The following is a 22,479-nucleotide window of genomic DNA, read 5'->3' as shown; positions in this document are numbered from 1 at the left end:
CACTTATTTTGGATTGGAATTTCATTCAATCTTTCCTTCTTTAGATCGCAAGGTTCAATCCAAGCCGTGAACAGGGAATTTGTTGATTGCTCTGCTTTCCAAGTTCCTGGGCTCTTTGTAACAATAAGTTATCGACATCGCTCATATGACGGTTTATGTGGATTTTAGATTTGTAATGGTCACGCGCGGGAAAGTTTATCAGTAACTTACTAAAGCTTGGTGGTTTACAATATCCGATTTTCGTCACGTGTAAACTGACCTAGACTATGGCGTTCAATAAATAAATGAATTATTATGGCTTAATGCCACATAGGCAAATTTGCAGCCACATCGTGGATAGGCGTTAAATAAATTAATATTTTCGTATTTTTTGCAGGATACCTGTACAATAACGCCCACAGTTCTGCTTTCCTTTGGGTTCGGCTACTACGCGGTGACGATAATAGTTGAGGACTACCCGAGTACTGGTACTGTCACTCTAAACGGTCAGGTGTATAATGACAAGAAACCCTTCACACAGACTCCAACACAGGTCAGCCAAACATTAGCCTTAAATGTAAAGTGTCAGGTAATGTATCAAGGGTCTAGTAAAGTAGGAAAACCCATCGGCCGCCGATATTATGAGCTTATTTCGTAGGTCAATCTTTAAACTACTGAAAATAAATCATTTATTGAAAGATAAGACCTGGAATGTTAACTCCTAGGACATTATTACACAAGCGTGTTTCAAGTGAAATTTATTTTTTTTATTTGTGTTTTACGCCGTACTCATGAATATCTCACATTATCAACGAGGGCCAGCATTATTGTTGGAGGAAAACTGCAACACCACCGACTATCTGTAGGCTGCTGATAGACCATCCCACTTACTACCAGAGAGGAGGCCAGCATGATCTGGACTTGAACTCACAACGATCGCAGTGGTGAAAAACTCCTTAGTGCTGTGTTAACACGCTAACCACTCCTCCACAGAAGTCAGTGTATATAATTCATGACCTATGGTGTGTTTCTTTTAGCCGGTGGGGGGTGGGGTTGTGGGGGTGGGGGGGGGAGAGGCGGCTCCGTGCCTCAGTTGGTTAGCGCGCTAGCGTAGCGTAATGACCCAGATGTCTCTCACCAATACGGTGGCTGTAAGTTCAAGTCCAGCTCATGCTGGCTTCCTCTCCGGCCGTAAATGGGAAGGTCTTCCAGCAACCTTCGGATGGTCATGGGTTTTCCCCGGGCTCTGCCCGGTTTCCTCCCACCATAATGCTGGCCACCGTCGGTTAAGTGAAATATTCTTGAGTACTGCGTGAAACACCAATCAAATACATAAATAGCCAGTCACGTATATTCAGCTGTCTGTAAAATCAGTCATACTCTCTACCAAAATTGCCGTTAGTCAGTGACACGCAACACCATAAGTTCTACACATGTTGAAGGTTTATATTCTTGCAAAAGCAATGAAGTTAAGATTTAGAAAAACATTTTTTCTAATTCATAATGTGAAACTGCATAAGCTCGGTTTCGACTGTTTATTTATTTGATTGGTGTTTTACGCCGTACTCAAGAATATTCGGTTTCGACTGTAAGAATTCATTGCTTCAGGTGGTGTCATAATTATTAAAAACATTATGAATTAGAAAAAGTATTCTAACTGCATACAGTATTCTTTGTAACGATATGGATGTCTAGCATAAAAATGTGTAGAGGTTGTGTTGTTACGTGTTACAAACAAAGGGCAATTTTGGTAGTGTGTATAACAGATTTTACAGATAGCTAAATATAGGCAACTGGCAAAATTAATCAGACTATAATATAATTGTAGGGGAGGCTTCCAAAAGATGGTCTCTAGATTAGCCTGCTAGCGCAGCATATTGACCGAGGAGCCTTTCGCCAATACGATCGCTGTGATTTGAAGTCAGTCCCATGCTGACTTCCTCCTTAGTCGTATGTTTTAAGGTCTACCAGCAACCTGCGGATGATCACCCCAGTTTCTTCCCACGCATGAGATGTATTTATAAAAACATGCATTAATGTAAAAACGCCTTGCTGCTTTTATTTGAACGCAGACGTTTTAAAACGCGTTACATGTATATGGTGGAACACGCATACGATGTTGTTAAAACATAGGATGGCGCCCTTTTTATAACATTGACGCTTTCAGTAAATCATTTCAACGTTTTCTCCGAAACAATGGTGTTTTACAGAAAACATGTGACATATGTACTAAAGTGATTAAATAGCCCTTTTTATTTTAACGTGTATAAGCCTATCAGTTTTTGCTGTGTAATGCCTGTTAACATCGTATAAGTGAAATATTCTTTAATACTGCTTAAAACTTAGATCATATAAAAGGAAATGATTCAAGTCAGCCATTCACGTTAATTTCAATATTCGGTGTTTGTATTTCAGTTTCTGGTTTATGCTTCCCGAAACTCGATCCAGTGTGACTTACCATCATTCATCCATCCTCCCTGGTATAAAGGTGAGGTTATTGTGGTGGAACCAGAGAAGGAATACTCCGAGACATTGTGCGGAAACCCCTCATCAAGCAACCTGTAAGTAGTTCTGTATGGGATATAACAGCGTTGCATATCATTCAACATATCAGATCATTTTAAAAATATATTTTGGATCTTGTATGTATCACGTGACATTTTGGGGTTGCCAAATAAAAAGCGCGTGCAGAGTAAGCATCACAGTACCTGTATTTCGCATCACAATATTTCGCATCACAATATTTCACATCACAGTATTTCAGCATGGAACCCACATGCTGTATTTATGATATGAGGACATGAGTCTTTAACCACACAAGAAATTCTTTGTTTACATTTCTTTATATATTTTCAAGTTATATGTTATATAAAATTGAATATATTATTGTAAATCCGTGTAGGTTAGGATACCTTGCCGTTTACACTTGGGCTAACTCGTGCAATGTGAACATATAAGATAGGCAAATATAGGTCTGCTGTTTCTGAATAGGTTTAACCAGTGATATTCTCGTTCACTTTCTCAGAATTACAGGTTTCTCCGTATCCATGCCAAAGGGGATGACATACAAATACGTGAAAGGTGTCCTAAAAGGTTCGCTGTGCGTGTTCGTACAGTGGACGCCTACTCTGGAACAATTAGGCTCCCACATGCTCTGTGTCACCGCGGAACAATCGGATGGGTAAGAATAGCCTTATGTGGTAATGTCATCTACTTCTTGTAAACAGTGTACCCGTATAATATCTAGTGGGAAGACACAAAAAATATAATTTAAAAAATATTAGACTGTGTCAGACAGAATCTGAGACTTAAGTTCCTTCTGGTATGGAATGACTGCATGGCTTAATGGCGTAAATACGATTTGTTGCTAACTATCCATATGTTCTTTGCAGTTTTGAAACATCTTACCGCATTTGACAAAAATGGTAAAGAAAAAGCTTTATCTTATAAATATCTAACAATTTGAATCGTAGATACCGATATTTTTTAATAAGAGATTTTTTTCTGCCTCAAATGGGCTTCTTGATATGAGTATATATTCGGGGTGCACGAAATGCGACTTTCTGAGGAAACGATTGCTTCGGCCTGTGACCCCACAAGTTTTCTGGTCAGACTAAAAAGATAAAATAACTTAAATCTATGCATAGACTGAGGCATGACTATGAACTAAGGGAGCTATGCAGTTTGTAAATATTGTGTATTATTCTCAATTTTCAATCCCCAGGTTTACCAGTTTGCCAGAGTGTGTGATGCTTCACGTGGATGGTACGTATCAACAGAACCATGTGCAACTCAGTGAATTATACTGTATCAATAAAATCAATTGATATCATTATATAATATTAAATCAGTACAAATAACGTAAGTTCCCATTACGCAATCTTTAAAAATACCAGCCTATAATTAAATCCTATGTACACAATGGCTGATGAGAGGTTGACATTTTTGCAAACAATCTCTATAAACACTGGCTTGGACTAGGGTTTTCATACCCCCCCCCCCCCCTCAAAAAAAAAAAAACAGAAAAAAAACAAAAAAACATAACACAGAGGAAATAAATGCTGAGGACTTGGGATATTTCAGTTTGTTATGATAGCGGCCTTTTTCAGCAAGACCATCAGGTCACTTTTAAAACGATATCTGCATTTGTTGAACTATGACGATATTTTGCATATTATAGGATCAGATAAATGTAAGACTAAAACATGCCCCGATGGACTGACCTGTGTACCTGTTGGTAACAGAGCCCTCTGTGTCAATGCTACGATCCGTACGTATATATAGTGTTTCCTCATTCAATGATATTTTTCTGTTAAGAAGCCTTATTGCTTAATCTGTCGAGTTTGTAACATCACTGGTCCTCATTCGATGATATTCTCTTGTTGAAAAGCGGTATTGTTTCAAATAAAACATTTTGTAACATCAATAGGTCTTGATGCGGTGGTATTCTTATTTCACACAGACTAAGTGTTCAAGATATAATGTTTTGTGTTATAAACAATTAATCTGTTTTGAAAACTTTCGTCTACAGAATATTAATAGAGATAGCGATTCCAGTTCGGTCATGTACAATAGCGTAAAGTTTTTAGCGAATTCATATGTAAAACTTGACGAAGGAAAACATTGAACATTTTGTACTTTTGTTTCAGCTAACGGCACAGGCAAGCCTAGTACACGTAAGATTGCTTTACTCATGTCTTGGATCGAATCATTCGAATGATGCAACTTCTTCTCATGCTGGTATATTAAAAAAGGAAGTACCAAAACTTGGAATATTTCAAATAACAGTCAATTCTGTCATGAATCTGTTTTAAGCTGAATTAGTTGTACTTTAAAGTAGTGTCTAAAGTAAGCCCTGTTTTCCTGTAGACTAATAGACATGTCTTGTGTCTATAGTACAGTAATGTAAATCTGTTTTGTAGTTGGAAGCAAATCTACATACAGTTTCCCATAGGCTTAGTCACGTGTACACGTGAGGACAACCTTATCTGCAGCTTTAGCAGTGATTTTCCAATCAGAGTATTGTATGCTTATCTGAACATCATTGAGAGATAGGGATTGTCATTGACTACAGAAACACTTGACCTTGAATACTGGGCCTTGAACTCAACACAGATAACTGGTGCGGTTTCTGAGCTGTTCACAGGTTAACTATGGATTTAGAGACATGTAGAGATCCACATATAAATGTGGCTATCATTATAACAAGATGGCGTTAACTTTTCTCTCTTAAACTGCTCTATTTTGCATTTATTTTTATTTTTTGATAAGTTACATTCAACTATGGTACTAAAAACCGCTGCTTATCGCGGATATACATGATCATATGATGAGCCTTAAAATATGCACTGCAGTCTTCTTGGTTTACGATGAAAATCCAACCGTTTTGATTATCCAGCCCGAAAAATCCTTTGAGGGATCGCAAAAGTCTGCGCCTACTGATAACCGTAATTTCTCATATTTCATATGCAAAGTACATTTACTTTCAGATGAAATGCTTGTTGGCGGTACCTGTGCTGCAATTGGCAGTTAAATTAAATTTTCGTCATGCACGCTAGAAATGATTTTGTCACAAGTGAAATCAAATGCACCACTATATTTTCTGGCCGTGATAGTTCCCGTGATAGAAAACCACCGCCTATGCACCTGGCAAAACTCACCAGTCACTTGACAATACTTGCCTGGCACCTGCAAAAGCTCGCCTGACACCTGACAAAACTTGCCATTCACTTGACAAAACTCGCCTGCTACCAGACAAATCTCGCTTGCAACCTGACAAAACTCACCAGGAACCTGTCAAAACTCTCCAGGAACCTGAAAAATTTCTCCTGATACATACCAAAACTTGCCAGTCACTTGAGAAAACTTGTGTGGCACGTGCAAAAACTCGCTTGGCACCCGACAAAACTTGCCATTCACTTGACAAAGCTCGCCTGCAAAAAGCCAAAACTCACCTGCATCCTGACAAAACTCACAAGGCACCTGCCAAAACACCAAGCTCCTCATCAAGAAACTGACAAAACTCTCTAGGCGACCGACAAAACTCCCTAGACATGACAGAACTCGCCTTGTACCTGACAAAACTCACCAGGTACCCGACAAAATTCCCAAGCCACCTGCTAAAATTCACCAGGCACCTGACAAAATTCACCAGGCACATGAAAAAAGTCGTTACGCAAAACCGCAACCGATTCACTGGCAAGCGGTTTAGAACATGTGATTCCACTGGTCAAGGTCCAGTGAGGATTTTACACGCAGATCATACTTGTATATTTGCTGTGTTTTAAGTCTTCTATTTTCATGCTGGATGTACTGAGGTTTTTGGCATTTATAACACCGGATATACTTCGCTAAATATTGTTGGATAGCTTTAAATCTTATTTCTCGCTTTTATTTTCAGTCGGCTGTCTGATGGATAAACTGGACTTGATATTTGTGCTAGATTCGTCCAACAGTCTTCAGCCGAACGACAAGAAAGAAATGAAGGACTTCATGAAAAAACTGATCGAAAACTTAGGTGTGGCTGACAACAAAACGCATGTCGGGGTGATGACGTTTGACGATTCTCCAAACCTGGTTTTCCACCTGGGGACACATAAGACTCAATCCAGCGTCATCGCCGCTATCGACAAGATGAAGTTCGGATATGGGGCTACGGATACTGGCAAGGCATTGAAGTACCTAAAGGAAGAGATGTTTACAAAGCCCAACGGAGACAGACCCCATGTTCCAAACGTGGCTGTAGTGCTAACCGATGGCTTTTCCAAGGATGCCTACGCCACACAGTACTACGCTAATGAGTCCAAAAAACTAGGAATCTCCATCTTTGCTGTGGGAGTGGGACCTTCTGTGGACCCAGGAGAACTGAAGAGCCTCAGCAGTTCCCCTGCAGACCAATACGCTTTCATCATTCACAGCTTTTCCGACCTGGACAAGGTTGGAGACCAATTGGTGAACACCACTTGTTCAGGTAAATAGCTGTATCGTGTCTTCGATGCCACCAGTATTTACTGTCAGGCTATAACGTTTGACAAGTTCATGCTCATAGATATTTCTCTTATTAGTGATCTCTGGAACTATAAATTTGAAAAAGTTTGTCTGTGGCTGCTATGTGGGTTCATACACGTAGGTTCAAATGTGGTTTAAAACCCAGAATTTACACAGAACTTAAACCCCTGAGATCAAGAATTTGTTTTAATTGCCAATTTATCACTACAGTTCGTCTTCCCAATACAAGCATTACTGCGGTATCAACAGCAAAGCCAGGGTGTTACGATCGCAAAGATTGTATGGTGTATGGAGAGGACGTATGTACAGACTACGCGGGTTGGTCAAGTTATCACTGCCCCTTGTGGTGTGGTTTCTGTAATGGTAAGTCAGCTGATAGTCTGAGTTTCAAGTGGTTTGTCTTGATGGTAATGCAGAATCGTAGAATAATGCTACAAACCTCCCAGCATAACCTTAAAGAAATAACTCCACTTAAGATTTACATAGAAAGGAAAGAAATGTCATTTTTGTGACGGAGAACTGTTTATTTCCCCAAAATAATTAAACCCCATGAAAACAAGGAAACAGAAAGCATATAAGGGGTTGAAAATATCATTTGCTTAGTAGTAATAGACAATGTATAAGCAGAGGTTATCACCTGAGCCTAAGACATTTGATGGTTGTTATACACCTGGAAAGCGGTTACATAATAGACCGAACTCATTGTAACCGCTTACCAGGCGTACAGCTGAGGTCAAACACCGAAAGTCCTCGGCGATAACCTAATTACATAATGAACGCCCTGCGTTCTTTATTTCACGAATTGTCCAGTTTTTAGGTACACTTCTTAGGACATGCATTATCACGAGAAATAATTCCTATTCTAGTACGTGTAATGATGTCCATTAATGTGTGGCACCTGTCAGGAAATGTGCAAATCTGTACTTGACCACAGCTCAACAACCAACCAATTAAGATAGCCCTCAGGATTCATGTTGTACACAAAACATATCAAGACTGAACACTAATTAAGTGCTTTCTCATTATGTTGTATTATCAGCGTTTAATGGTCTTTTATCTGACAAATACTTTATTAATCAGTGTTTTCTTTGCCTTTAAGGCGGGAAATTTTTGTAAATCTTGGCATGCACAAAAACCAGCTGTGATCATCTATGATGTATGTACATTTAACTGATCATAATCACTTAGACTTTGTAGTATCAGCTTCGTACGGGCGTCGTAAAAGACCTTCATGAATTGTAAGCACATTTTTTCTCGAGTTCATGCCGTCATGTGACTATCGCGAATAAACTGTCCTGCAAGAGTGTGTTTAAGTTTAGGTGTGACCGCAAACCATTTCTTACGTTACAGTCGTCTACAGCGAATCGCAGACAGCGTACCTAGTCGTAACTCTGGTGTGACAGGCGCTTGATACACTTTACCATAATGAAATTAAACACTGCTTATCACGCCTTGATTCAGAGAAACTGGGCAGTACGCAAAATGAAGCATTCGAGGACACAGTGGAGCCAGTCTGTAAAGACAGATATAGTACTGTACTAAGGATGATTAATTTAAAGACGGCAAATGTAAATACAATTTACGATAATTTACCAACAGGTTACCTAATGATGGATTTTTCTAATCAGTTAAGACTTCAGCAAAAACGTAATAATGGAGTTTTAGAGCAACGTTGGTTTCGTTTACATTGGTTTACTGAAGCCGAACTAATCTGTGACATTTTGCTTGTCAGGTGAACTCATGTTGCCGGCAGTATATATAATATTCGCCACAGCATGATTATCAACTGATGTACTTTATTGCACCTGTAGGGACGACCTCACAGCCACCTTGCCTGGACATTCTGCCAAACTGCGTGGAGTACGGCGGAGACATATGTACTAGGCCTGACCTGCGCATCTGGGCACTGAGACATTGCCGAGCCTACTGTGGCTTCTCGCCCTGCAGTAAGCACTGACACAGCACTGAATATGGAAATTAATTTCATTGAGTAAAGTAACATACCCTCGTTTCCACGAGACTGAAAGAAAAATGGAGATATTACTTTGTAATCTAATCGATGGCCATCTGAATAAAATCTATACATCACCAATGGGGATGCTTTTGTGTAGGATGGCATACTGTTCAGGTGTACTGTGTGTTCATAGACGTTATTGTTGACGAGAGCTATACAACTGATCATTACGTACTGTTGTTAGATTACCATACTGGACATTGAATGCATTCCATTAACATACTTTTCACCTTACTTTCAGTTGGTACACCAACCAGAGCTACAACGACTCCTAAACCAACCACACGTATGTACTTGTACCTGACGAAATAGGTTATACAAAGAGTTTACTGAGAGATACCAAGGATGCGACAAAACAAAGTGTATTTTATTCATTACCGTGCAAGAAGGGGTATACTTTTTTCACTACTATAAAAGGGGTATATTCTATTCACTACTATAGAAGGTATATTTTATTCACTACTGTAGAAGGGGTATATTTTATTCACTACTATAGAAAGGGTATATTTTATTCATGACCTGACTTGGTGTGGTGTGTTTTACGTAACACTATAAAGGGTGTATTTTATTCACTACTAGAATTCGTTTTTTTTTTAAATTTTGTTTGGCACTATAGAACGGTACATGCCTATGAGAAGAAGCTGAGACTAATGACCTCTGAGACCGCATATCCACCTCACCAGTCAGGCCAAGGCATATAGCGAGGTAGCGAAAGGTCCTCTATCGGCTTGCACAGGGAACAGACCAAAACGCTCACAACCATATGTGCTGACGTGCTTATATATCAGTCAGGGCAAGGCATATAGCGAGGTAGCGAAAGGTCCTCTATCGGCTTGCATAGGGAACAGACCAAAACGCCCACGACCATATGTGCTGACGTGCTTATAAATCAGTCAGGGCAAGGCATATAGCGAGGTAGCGAAAGGTCCTCAATCGGCTTGCATAGGGAACAGACCAAAACGCCCACAACCATATGTGCTGACGTGCATATAAATCAGTCAGGGTAAGGAATATAGCGAGGTGGCGAAAGGCCCTCGATCAATTTGCATAGGGAACAGACCCAAACGCCCATAATATGTGCTGACGTGCTTATAAATCAACTTTTTATTATAGAAATCAAATCACAGAAATAACTTGCGCCTGATTGGTTAAAATTGATAACATTCTTGCTGTCTTTGAAGTGTGATACTTTGACAGAAATATAGAAAGGTACGCCTTTTGAACATTTGGGTGGGATACTTTATCGATATATGCATACATGTGGTCCCTCTGATAAAGTCCGTAATTCACGGATCCAACCCCTAAACGGTGCAAAAATACCTACGACTGACATAACTGATGATCAGAATTAGCCTTACAGCAGAAGAAGAAAACAAAATATACATTTTGAACGACACATGTTTAGCCTTGACAAAAACCGCTATGGGTCAGATGATTTAAGCTCCAGACGATAGTCAACATGAGGTTTGACTCAGATGGGTTTCATCTGGTTGTTTGCAGCTCGCGTTTGTCAAGACCGCGTGAACTGTGAACATTATGGGGGTCACAGTATCTGTCACGATGAGAAGTACAAAGGTTGGGCAAAGGACAACTGCTACTCCTACTGTGGCTACTGCGTGGAGTACGCGATAATACCGCCAACGACAATTGGCAACTTACAGTAAGTATTTGTGTTAAAATCTTACTGTGCAAGACATCAGGTATTTCTGTCTGTTCGCCGAGGTAAGCTCAAACAGTTTCCATGCTGTTGTGTGTATAGTACACGGAAATATCGCAGGTCACAACTGGCAAATTATAGCAAGTAGTTTTTGTTAAAAACTTACTATAGAAGACCCTCAATACCCCGGAATCCTGTCGACACCGATTGCTTTGTATGGCTTTCCTGCTGATACCAATCCAACCAAGAAAATGATCATAACAGTATTCCTGGTGATAAGGGTTTACTTACTACACCGTTTTTTACTGACTTTTAATAAAACAATTTTCTGTGAGGAAGGACAGCCGTTACCTCTTTCATCCATACTGTTCTGTGAGGTAATATCAAACACCTTCTATAACTACTGAGTGTAGTGCAAGGAAATACCGCTGGCCGCAGTTGACAAAATACATTTAAGTATTTGTGCTAAAATGTAAAAATTTATTTTTTTGATTGGTGTTTTACGCCGTACTCAACGATATTTCACTTATACTTCTGTCAGCATTACGGTGGGAGGAAACCGGGCACAGCCCGGGGGAAATTCACGAGCATCCCCAGATTGCTGGTAGACCGTCCTACGTGCGTATTTTTATATGTATTTTGTTTTATCTTAAAGATAATAAGTAAAACTTTAAGGTATTTCAGCTATATCGTTATAGAATAAAATCCAAACTGATTAACCTGACGTTCCACTGGGCAGGCGTAATTTTTAAAAGTTAAATTTCTTTACGTGGCCTTATTTTTCACTGGGAAGAAGTTGGATACAATTACGAATGCTTTTCTAATATATTTATCTAAACTCAAATGCTTCCCTCGCTATTAGAAGCAATGCCCATAAACTGGCATTTGAGAATGTTGCAATTATCAGTGATTGGATTAGTGATGGTATTTACCCATGGATTATAGGGCAGATAACTCGCCAGACATTTGACATCTCGAGCTGGCATTAAACCCACCTGTCTATCCAGCAGGAATCCATATTTGTGCAGTCAGGCGCTTTGTTCGAATCTGTGCATGCTTTGCGAAATCGGGTTAATCAAATTCCTGTTAATCACTATAGTAGTATGCACGGCAAACCGAATAGAAGATATCCTGTAAAGGTACACGCTAAAAATCTGTTATTATAACACAATATTGTGTTGAATATTTTGCACATTCATAATATCGTGTTACTCTAATAGAATGGTTTTGTTGAATTAATAGAATATGTGTGTTATATTTAGCATTCTCACACATCTACCAAATGCGTACTACACAGAGAATAGTAACGTGGACTGTATATATCGGATCGTATTTTTTCACGCGACCCAGCATTGTTGTCGATGAGTAACGTCATGGCGTTCAGCAGGGTCGTTCCAACCGCACAGGGGATAGGTTGGTACCGCACACAGTTTGAAGGTATGAGAACAAAACTATATAACGTCATCAACATGAAGCGGTGCAATCTATATGTAGGTCAGCATGTTGAACTTGAAGGCGGATTACTTACACTCGGTGACAGATCTATGTACACTTGGCAACTACGAAGCATAAACAACGAAAAGTAACAGCAAAATTCTACATACACATGCTAATTTATTTATTTTAATTTTTCATCGAAATTTTGGCGATCATATCCAGTCAGAAACAGCCAGTCTTTATCATTTTATGTGGCAAATAAAAAAATCTTTTCCAGCGCCCACATAAAAGACCCACCTCTTTTCCCAATATTTGTATGGCACACTGGACGCGCGAATATCTGGTAACAGGGGCAAGTAAGTGTCGGAAATATCCAAGCCTGCAGGCCTTCATCCCGGGCTACATGTTGTCAGTCACGGCACAAAGCAGTTCAGCTAGCCGAGAGTCGCTGGTAACATTCTGGGCACGGTACCGGTATACGTGTAGACAATCAACCGAGTGCATTCACTACTGCTGATTGCCGTAGTTTCTTATGTAGCGCTTGCCACCCTTGTTAGATAAATAGCCCGTTCATGATTGCCGTTTTGTCGATCTCTTCTTAGTTTTATTCAGATTTGTAATTTATACCTATATACCTATTTGACCATATACCTTTACTATATACATCCATTTTGTACTAGGTCTAACTATTCTAACATAGTGCATGAGTGTACGGTAACATCCACAGCGAACATATGTACTGTGTATACCATGGCTACACACACAGTACCTATTACATGTGTTTCATATGTTGGACCAGATGATCCATGCTCTACCTCTTCATTTAAACCGCTTCAGTGGCCTAAGGGTTAGAGCGCTCTGCTCGAAGTCGGAAGACCGGATCAAACCCAGGTGTAATCGTACGAAAGATTTAATCGCGGTACTTGTTGCTCAGCACTGAGATACATGGCTGGTTGGCTCGGTGTCAGTATAATGTGACTCGGTTGGGTGTCATGCCTGATGTCTTCAATGGCGGCATGGACTCACCCTTCAACAAGAAAACACAATATATGTACACACACCGAATTATTTCTCCTCGTCATGTGTTCCCAAGCATACACACGTCTTCATTCATATTGTACCGTGAGCAAAACCGTAAAAACAATTTTTTAGTCATATGAAAACAAAGGGTCATTAGGTATGTGTACATATACTGTGTAGGGCGATTACATGCCGCCAAAGTGCTGCCGTCACCGAAGCACCATGCCGACATGCCACCAAGTTACATTATATACTGACACCATTCCAACCAGCCCTGTTTCCTTGCTCTAACCGCACTGTGCTGAGCCCAAAGCGAAGCGGCAACAAGTACGATTTTTAAAGTCTTTGAAATGACCTTACCCTGGTTTGATCGCGGGTGCTGCGATTTTTAGACGGATGTTCTAACCATTGGGCTACCAAAGCGGTTAAGAAGTAGGAGAAAAATGTAAAAATGTATATACTTTTAGCTGTACAATGCATTGAGGCATCAGTGACATATTTAAACCGTAATAATATACTCCTGGATTGTACCTTCGCCTCCACACTGTAACTGCAACTCCACACCAAACATCTGTTCCCGTGACAATTAATGTTGTCTATACAGCCTTATACTATAGTAAGCTGAAAAATGAAGCCACGTCCACATAGGAAATAGGCTGAAATATACTACAACCACGCCATCTAAAAATGACAAACATAATTCTGTAAAAATCTGCTTTTGTCTGTATTATTTTCATATTCACAAACTGGGAGTGTCAGACGATCAGGACTGTTGAAATAGTACAGAGCCTATAACTCGCAGTCTTACGTTTCATCCCTGTACGTGTGCGAGTGCGACAGATGCATGTCGTCTATAGTGCGAGTGATTTCACAAAACTGCCCAGTCTATCAAAATCACTCTCCATCTGATTTCTAAAATAGACGCTGTCGTTCTAGTAAAGCAGCAAGTTGGAGATACTGACATGAATTCGATATGTTACAACTACACGCGTTTAACGGCTGGCATAACTAAGGCACATATGTACACACTCGCTCATAAGGATTCATACAGTTTGCACTGCGGATTTTTCGGGCATACCCGGCCCAGTAAACAAAAAATATTACAGTCAGTCCTGAATTAAACTCCAAATAGGTATACTCTGCCTAAACATACACCCCTTCATAATGTATACTGTAACTCTATTCTTTTGGATAACAGTTGCCCTGGATGGAAAATACCCTCCGAGTGTAAGATGACCTATGGCGATGCTACATGCTGTCCAATGCCCAAATGCCCAACACCTGGATACAACCTAACGGTTACGAAACCTCACCTGTAACCGGTTGTTTTACGAGGAGCAGTCTTATTTGACAGTTTTAAACACGACAATACTATGATTATAAAACTGATGAACGTGCAAATGTATATGTATCTAGCGGAATCTGAAGCTTCATTATAAACAGGATTTAACAGGCAATTTCAGACTATGATAAAAAAAAACCGTGTAATATTTAATGAGGATGACAGAAGTATTCTTTGTGTTGTGTACTTCCGGGTTGTGAATTAAAGAAAAGAACACTGAGCAAGGATGTGACTGTGTGAAAATCGTCGCATATGTACATATAATATGCTTTGGCATATAATAAAGCGCAATCCTTCGTACGAGTGCATTTTGTGTGTGGCCCCTTAAAAGTGAAATGTTATATATAGCTTTAATAACGTTAAATCAAAATTTTGGCATTGGTGAGAGAAGTTTTAGCGTAATAATTTCTAAACTGTTCCAAATTGAGTACTTCACAAAGTGATTAGAAAATGTGATAATTTAACGCCGTCTTATGTCAGATTAACATGTTGTATTTTAAGATTTGTGATTTAAACGACTATTTCTCATGATTTCCTGTTGTGTACTGCGTCTGGAATAAACTTTCAGCATTTGTTTTCAGCAATCAGTCATATATTGTTTTATTGTTTATTAAAGTTCAACACAACATACATTATCAATACCATACCAGTAATCGAAGTTTCTTGTATGAACTGAAGTCCGGCAAAAATGATGTTAAATGTTGTGTTGGAAACTTGTGCCTTCACCAACTTCACCAAGCTGAGGCCAAGGCTTTCGTAAATGGGTTACTCTATGAATTGGATGGTATGCCTCTTGAACTTCAGGTCGAAGTTCAACGAGAGTCTGGTCATATCTTTGAGACTACCTCAAATCGGCAGTCGCAGTATACTCGTATGGTTTGCAGGCCAGTCCTTGATAAAGATGTGGGCCAGGTGACCGAAGTAAGGTACCACTAATGTATTGGTGAGGCTCAGACTTGGCCTGTTACAAGAAGACAACGTTAGGGTTATGGGAAGCCGTTTCAGTATTTATTCTATAAGTACACATATCTGTAAAGGAATTGTACAATTCTTTTGCGCGTATGTAAAATTAAAGCTTATAGCACATGCCTATGTGCATAGGCCTATATTCGTTCGTACATGTATTTAGCCTACAATTCTTTATCACATATATGGAAATCTTTTATACATTTGTGCAAATAAAAATTATTTTACAAAATCTGTCCACTTATACAAATCATTTGTACACAAGTGCATAAAAGACTTGTACATGTACTAAAAGTTTTACAAATAAATCGAAACTTTTATACATACCAGTAGGCACATACGTAGGCTGTACAGATAATACATACCCAGACGGCGAGCCATATGTCCGTTATAATGAGATTGAGATAATTTTGAAAGGGATGTAAACTCCCAAAGAAACAAAAGCTTCGAAGGATTTGGATAGGTATGTATGTACATTAGTCTTGTGCTATATTCTCCTTGATGATTGCTCCAGCCAAATTTACATCTGTAAATAATAAATCATCTGTAGATATTCCTCGTTCAAAACAGTTAGTTTACAACGGTTCATATTTTCTCGGGTACTGAGACTTTTAATTGACCTGAATGACAAATATAATTTTTCACTATGATCAACACGGTAACACATTAACATACAATAACCTATACCATTTGGTGCATTTCCTACCAGAAATCTGACGCACCTGGTTCCATCTACGTTAGTGTTGCTTTAACACGTATTTAGTTTAGGTAACAGCTGGCTTTTACAAATGCTCCGCCTTTATGTACAGTTAACTATCTACAAGGCCGCATAGTCATGTTTGTGCGCTCGTTTTTTGGATATAGAAATAGAAATACTCATATTGTTTAACGAGTTCCTTAGCAAGTCTTTTCTTGGAGAGAATTGAGAGAGATGCAGTTCAGTTATATGTACATAATACACGCTCGCGTATCTATCCGACAGGCCCGGTCACACTGCTTCATGTAGATGTACTGTATACATAAAGAAGAACAAGTTCGGAAACAAAGTTTAAGTGATTTTAGAAATAAAGTATTTCTCCGTTAGTTTTACACTCATCTGTACTTCGTGGTGCCCTGTAAGTCTTACGCCGCTAACAGTGTGTCGAAATTATCCACAATGTGGGTCAAAATAGCTGCTTAACATTTTTGACCATATCATATCATATTTTACGGTAGGATTTGTTTACTTTTAGCAATAAAGAGTTCGAACTCAAAACTCCGTTTATTATCAGATACAGGATTCCCTCCACATTAGCACACATGGGGGTTGGGAGGGGGGCTCCGTGGACGAGGTGGTTAGCACGCCGGCGCCATGACCCTGGAGCCTCTCACCAATGCGATCGCTGTGAGTTCAATTCCAGCCCATGCTGGCTTGTGGAAAGGTCTGTCAGCAACCTTCGGGTGGTCGTGGGTCTCCCCCGGCTTGTGCCCAGTTTCCTCCCACCATAATGGTGGCCGCTGTCGTATACGTGAAATATTCTTGAGTACAGAGTAAAACACCAATGTAATAATGTCTCTAAGTAGAGACCATTACTAGTTGAGTAAATTACACCCATGCCTCAAATCTAGCCCATGGCTAATGAAGTTATGAATTCAAATTCATTTCCTGGGTCGAGTCAAATGTGGTTACTACGGGCATTAGATGACACACACACACACACACACATATGATACACACATCAATTTGAATTTGAACATGAATTTGTTATTTATTTATTTGACGGTTATCTCACGCCAAACTCGAGAATGTTTAATTTATACGATGGCGGTAAGTTTAAAGGTGGAGGAAACCCCGAAGTAACCGCATTTATCATATTTAAAAATATTCAAAGTATTAAAGTGTGTGTCACATCAACGAAGATAACACTTACATGACATGTCACATCAACGAATATAACACTTACATGACATATTATATAATATAATGTCATCTAAGCGTTATCTTCGTTGAAGTGATTCACACTTTAATACTTTGAATGTATTTTGTATTTTAAAAATATTCAAAGTATTAAAGCGTGAGTATATATACATTCTCGAGTATGGCGTGAGATAACCGTCAAATAAATAAATAACAAATTCATGATCAAATTCAAATTGATCGAAACATACAGCATATCTCACAAACCCAAGCATTAGTCATTTTCTACCTTGATTAATAAAGGATTTAAATAATTGGTGTCATTTCGATCTTCGTAGCTGTTTTAATAATACTTGTATTATGCAATGTACACGTAGAATAATCAACTCTATCTATAGACCTGCAAGGGACATGTCAGTAGTTGATAAATGCAATTTTGTACGGAGAGGATTTAGCCCAGCGAAGCGGAACAAGGGCTTAATTATAAACAGTTTGAAGTTAACACTGCTTTTTGTTATATACGTACACATGATTTAAAAGAGCGTAAGACACAACTGTGCGCTTTCTTACTGACGTGTATATACCTTTGAAGCATGAAGCCGTCTTACCCCGGGTCATCTTTGTGTAGGCCTATAGCTTCACATCACATACTACAGCTAGTATAGGCCTATGGGACTTGAAACGTAATAAATATGTTTCACAGTGAAAGTTTCCGAGCAATAACGCCGAGCAGTATATGCAGATCACAGTTTGTGGCAACTGGAATTTAATGACCATGCTGTGAGAATCACAAAAGAAATGTATCAGACCAGAGATGCGCCATGGTGCCCAACTACTTTTAATTTTACTATACAGTTATCCCTGTCCAGCTAAAGCGTTTTGGATAACCATGCATTTTAGCTGATATATTGTCAGTCATCAGCTACAATTAAGCTACGGTGGCCAGTCAAAAAGCTATCTGTTGTCATACTCCCATGATCTTACCAAGACTGCTCATAAAGGCTGATCGGATCGAATGGTTCTACTGTCAGATCAAACAGATTGCATACATATACACTCAATCCTGACACATTCAATCTACCCACACACATGCATACAGGCCCTATATATATCGGCTGTTGAACACTAGCCCACTGTGCTCCTAATTTCTGCATATTGACCACTCGGCGACTCACAACCGAGAGTATGCCGGGCTTTATTCTTTATACAGCGGGTCAGATATAACTGTGTACACTGTTACCGAACGTCTCGCTGGAATGGTGTTATATGTGTATGTACATTGTCCTCACCTTGGGTTTCGGCATCCCATTAATAAATTTGGCTTTTTATCAAAACAATGGCGACAGGTGAGTATACAGCAGAGATGTTCTGTCGCCAAGCTGTTGCATACTCGGGTTTTATCACTGGGAATGTTTGCATCCATGCTCATTGTCTACCCATGCCACAGGGTCCGGTAATACTGTCCCCCGTAAGACTCTAAATCCTTGTCACTTTGACAGTCTACCCCTGAGCGGCCACATGGTCCGGCTGTCCTTCGGCAGTGGGTGCAAATATCTAACGAAGTCTTCACTCGTTGCGCCTTACATCGCTGACATCGCGACAGGTGAGTCACGTGACCCGTCGGGCGTTCCTGTCAGCAAATAACTGTTCCAGCCTCGCATTGGGAGGAAAGCGTGTAGCCAGGAAACAGTAAGCTCAGCTCGGAGCCTTCGCGTGGCTGAGATAGGTAAGATAACAGCCCTAGCACAATTTTGATATGAGTTATACCGCATTATTGTTATGTTCAAACTTTGACTTCATATCTGTGGAGAGTATTTACAAAAAGCTACTGTACTAAACTGATGTCGGCGTATTGAGCGAGGCGTGCTTCTCCGGGATGGCTGGAATGTAGGCCAACAGTGAGGGCTCACTATATATATACACATGTATGCTAACCTAAATGCTAATCTTGACTGCTGTGCAGCTTTGATGGGGATGTATGGGAGCAGGAACTGTATCTCTAAGCCTCATTCTGATTGTACTCTTAGCTAATACCATGCCGGTTTACAGACCGGAGGATTGTACATGTATATGGCGGAAACGAATGTTGTGATGCATTAATTAAGGGTAAATACGTCACGTGAAGCGCTTTCGGCATCCATTTATGCACGGAGAAATTGTGACATTATTTTCTTATCCGTTTTGTTCTGATAGTGTGTTGTTAAACATAGCCTTATATCAGCCTCATTTGGCTCTACACACATGCGAGTCACAAGACACATCGTCCGCCATCTGGCACACTCAGCTAGTCTCCCACGACGTTGCACTGTGGAGAGAGAGAGCACACAGCGGTCGTATGACCTCGTTGAGCCACATGTGAATGAATATAATAGTGACTCGTTCGTCAGGCTCTCATCGGCCGTTCACCCATCGTTTCACGCGGCTCGGTCACGTGGCCTTTTCTGGACCGGACTTATATCAAGCTTGGCTCAGACAACGGAGGTCACGATAAACTTAAGCAAACAGAATTATCTAAATTTAACACTTGGACTATGTAATCTGCAGGCCATGGGATATGACCCGAAGATGAAACCACTGGTTAAGTAAACGTCGAACGTGAATGATATATATTACAGTACCAAATAAGGGAACAGTTGTTAGCGTCATGCAACACGTGGCGTTTTGTGCTGGCTATTTCGGATATCTTCTAGCACCAACCCCTTCAATCACACACCTCTTCAGTATTTGGCATATATGTGTGTATAGTCAACTGGTTTTGTCTCCTTTTCCAAGACGGGCATGTAAGGTGTGAGGTGTCAAATGTAAACATACATCGTATGTACGTGATCTAATATTTTCTCTGTTAAAAACAATCCCGTCACATAGTTTTTTCTGTTGCAACATTGAACTTAATCATTTTCCATTCGGTCGTTGTATGTTGTTGACTAATAAGACAATGATGATGATGTATTAAAATTTATTTATGGGTCAATCAGGCATACTAATCATTTTGGCCACTCTACATGACCGTGTTGTCCGTTGGCCTTCTCATGTATTATTCATTATCGAGACAAGTCGCCTATCTATTTTACCCCTGACGTCTTCTCTGTAAAGGAAAGATAAACCGTGTTCAAGCACCGAGACTTGAAATACTCCATTCTTTGTGCAGTCTCAGTGGATGAAGAACATGTAGAGGCATATACATGTGGAGAGCACAGTAAATGGAATGTGCACTATGGGGGACGATACCACTGAGACAACATGGACACGGTAGACGTACTATAACAATTTTGTCTCTCTTTAAGAGAAAAGTGTGCTACATTTGTGACCCACTAGCCCTTGCCTGTAATGTACTGTTATAGCCAAATGCCCATTAATAGTCTCCCCACCCCCACGCTTCCACCCCCCTCCCCGTTTTTGAAAACTCCTCAACACGTTTGAGATCTGAATGCATCTGTAGTCCCTGTGGGCTTTAGACATAGTGGGGGTGGCAGTTGTTGTGAACTAATAGTGCATTAAATGTTCAGCAGAGTAACTCTGCATGTGGTACACATGCCCTGACCTTGCACATATCTGATTACAGGAGGGCGTTGTTCGCTGTTGGGGACTGCCGATTTCGCCAAGAGGATTAACCGGCCACGCAGCTAAGCTTTGCAGGAAAAAGTCTGAGCAATCATCATGGCGACAGGGGCTTACTCCATCGTGTTCGATTTTGAGAACGGATCACGTGAGAAAAGCATTCACAATTACATCGAGAGGCGATGGACGGACAGCATTTTGCTGACGGTTGTGTACATCGCAGTGATTTTCACCGGGCGTCGCCTCATGCGTGACCGCCCTGCCTTCAATCTCCGAGTCGCGCGAGTCATTTGGAACGGGGCCTTGGCAACCTTTAGTATAATCGGTACTTTGCGTTCCTTACCTGAAATGTTCCATGTATTGAAAACAAACAATTTCGAATATTCCATATGTGTTATAGATTTCACCCACGTGAACTTCCCAGTAGCCAGTACTTGGGCCGCCCTGTTTGCGTTATCCAAAGTAGTGGAGTTGGGAGACACGGTCTTCATTGTATTACGCAAACAACCTCTGATATTTCTCCACTGGTATCATCACGCCACCGTGCTCATCTACGTCTGGTTCAGCTACGCCAACTACACAGCCGCTGGACGATGGTTTATTTGTATGAACTTCATTGCCCACTCTTTCGTGTATCTGTACTATACACTGGCCGCCCTCCGCATCCGCATCCCCGTGGCCCTGAAGATAGGAATCACCTGCACACAGATTTTGCAGATGGTGGTTGGGGTTACGATCAATGTGTGGACGTACTCAGTTAAGAAACACGGGGGATTCTGTCAACAGACATATTCAAACATAGTATGGTCGTCCATTATGTACTTTACCTACTTCCTTTTATTTGCACACTTTTTCCACAAGGCGTATTTGAAATCTAAAGAGGTTAAAGAAAAGAAGATAAACTAAGCTTATGTCCTTACATTGTAGTGTATGTTCTGTATAGTTCTGCAAGCACCTTTAAAAGGCTGTGAAATATGCAGCACATGACATTTGTGTATAATGCTCAACCTCAACTCATGCCATGTTGAAACCTAAAAAACTCCATTAAACTGTGTGTGCATAAGTTAATATAATACTGTTTGCTTCTGTTTGTAAATAGTAGTCTTGACTGACTCAAGGCACGCGTTTGACTATTCTGCTCTATAGCTGTAATAAGTATGCAAAACATGGTTGTTATTGTATAGCATACACGTGGTTTATAAATGCCTAAAAACTAACTAAAACTAAATTATCTGCCGTGGGATACTGTTTTCGCCTTACGTTCTTGTGTAGATGATCTACAACTGCCCAGAATGTAAACAGAATGATCATGAGTTTATTTGGTGAAAGTAGTCGTAATCTACAGCTGCCCAGAAGGTATGCAGAATGATCATGAGTTTATTTGGTGAAAGTAGTCGTAATCTACAGCTGCCCAGAAGGTATGCAGAATGATCATGAGTTTATTTGGTGAAAGTAGTCGTAATCTACAGCTGCCCAGAAGGTATGCAGAATGATCATGAGTTTATTTGGTGAAAGTAGTCGTAATCTACAGCTGCCCAGAAGGTATGCAGAAAAATCCTCTGTTTGGTGGAAATAGTTGTAATGTACAACTGTCAAAAGGT

At 40.1% G+C, this 22,479-nt stretch overlaps 1 protein-coding gene and 1 long non-coding RNA gene across 2 annotated transcripts; both read left to right on the top strand.

The window, feature by feature from the left end:
- The first annotated feature begins 357 nt into the window (after window positions 1–357).
- LOC135461485 (uncharacterized) lies at window positions 358–3,784 on the top strand. Its single transcript, XR_010443360.1, has 4 exons — window positions 358–532; window positions 2,395–2,540; window positions 3,005–3,160; window positions 3,704–3,784. It is a non-coding gene; the product is annotated as an uncharacterized LOC135461485 (long non-coding RNA).
- A 2,557-nt stretch (window positions 3,785–6,341) lies between these two features.
- LOC135475797 (uncharacterized) lies at window positions 6,342–15,044 on the top strand. The gene is made up of 6 exons (XM_064755740.1): window positions 6,342–6,949; window positions 7,198–7,350; window positions 8,799–8,933; window positions 9,243–9,287; window positions 10,502–10,661; window positions 14,314–15,044. The coding sequence occupies exons 1-6, from the start codon at window positions 6,391–6,393 to the stop codon at window positions 14,432–14,434; spliced, it is 1,173 nt and encodes a 390-aa protein (XP_064611810.1). The 5' UTR covers window positions 6,342–6,390; the 3' UTR covers window positions 14,435–15,044.
- The last annotated feature ends 7,435 nt before the right edge of the window (window positions 15,045–22,479 follow it).

Source organism: Liolophura sinensis, chromosome 1 (genome assembly GCF_032854445.1).
Source record: "Liolophura sinensis isolate JHLJ2023 chromosome 1, CUHK_Ljap_v2, whole genome shotgun sequence".
Classification (NCBI taxonomy): Eukaryota; Metazoa; Mollusca; class Polyplacophora; order Chitonida; family Chitonidae; genus Liolophura; species Liolophura sinensis.
Note: the sequence above shows the minus strand (reverse complement) of the source record. Positions and strands in the feature narration are given on the sequence as shown.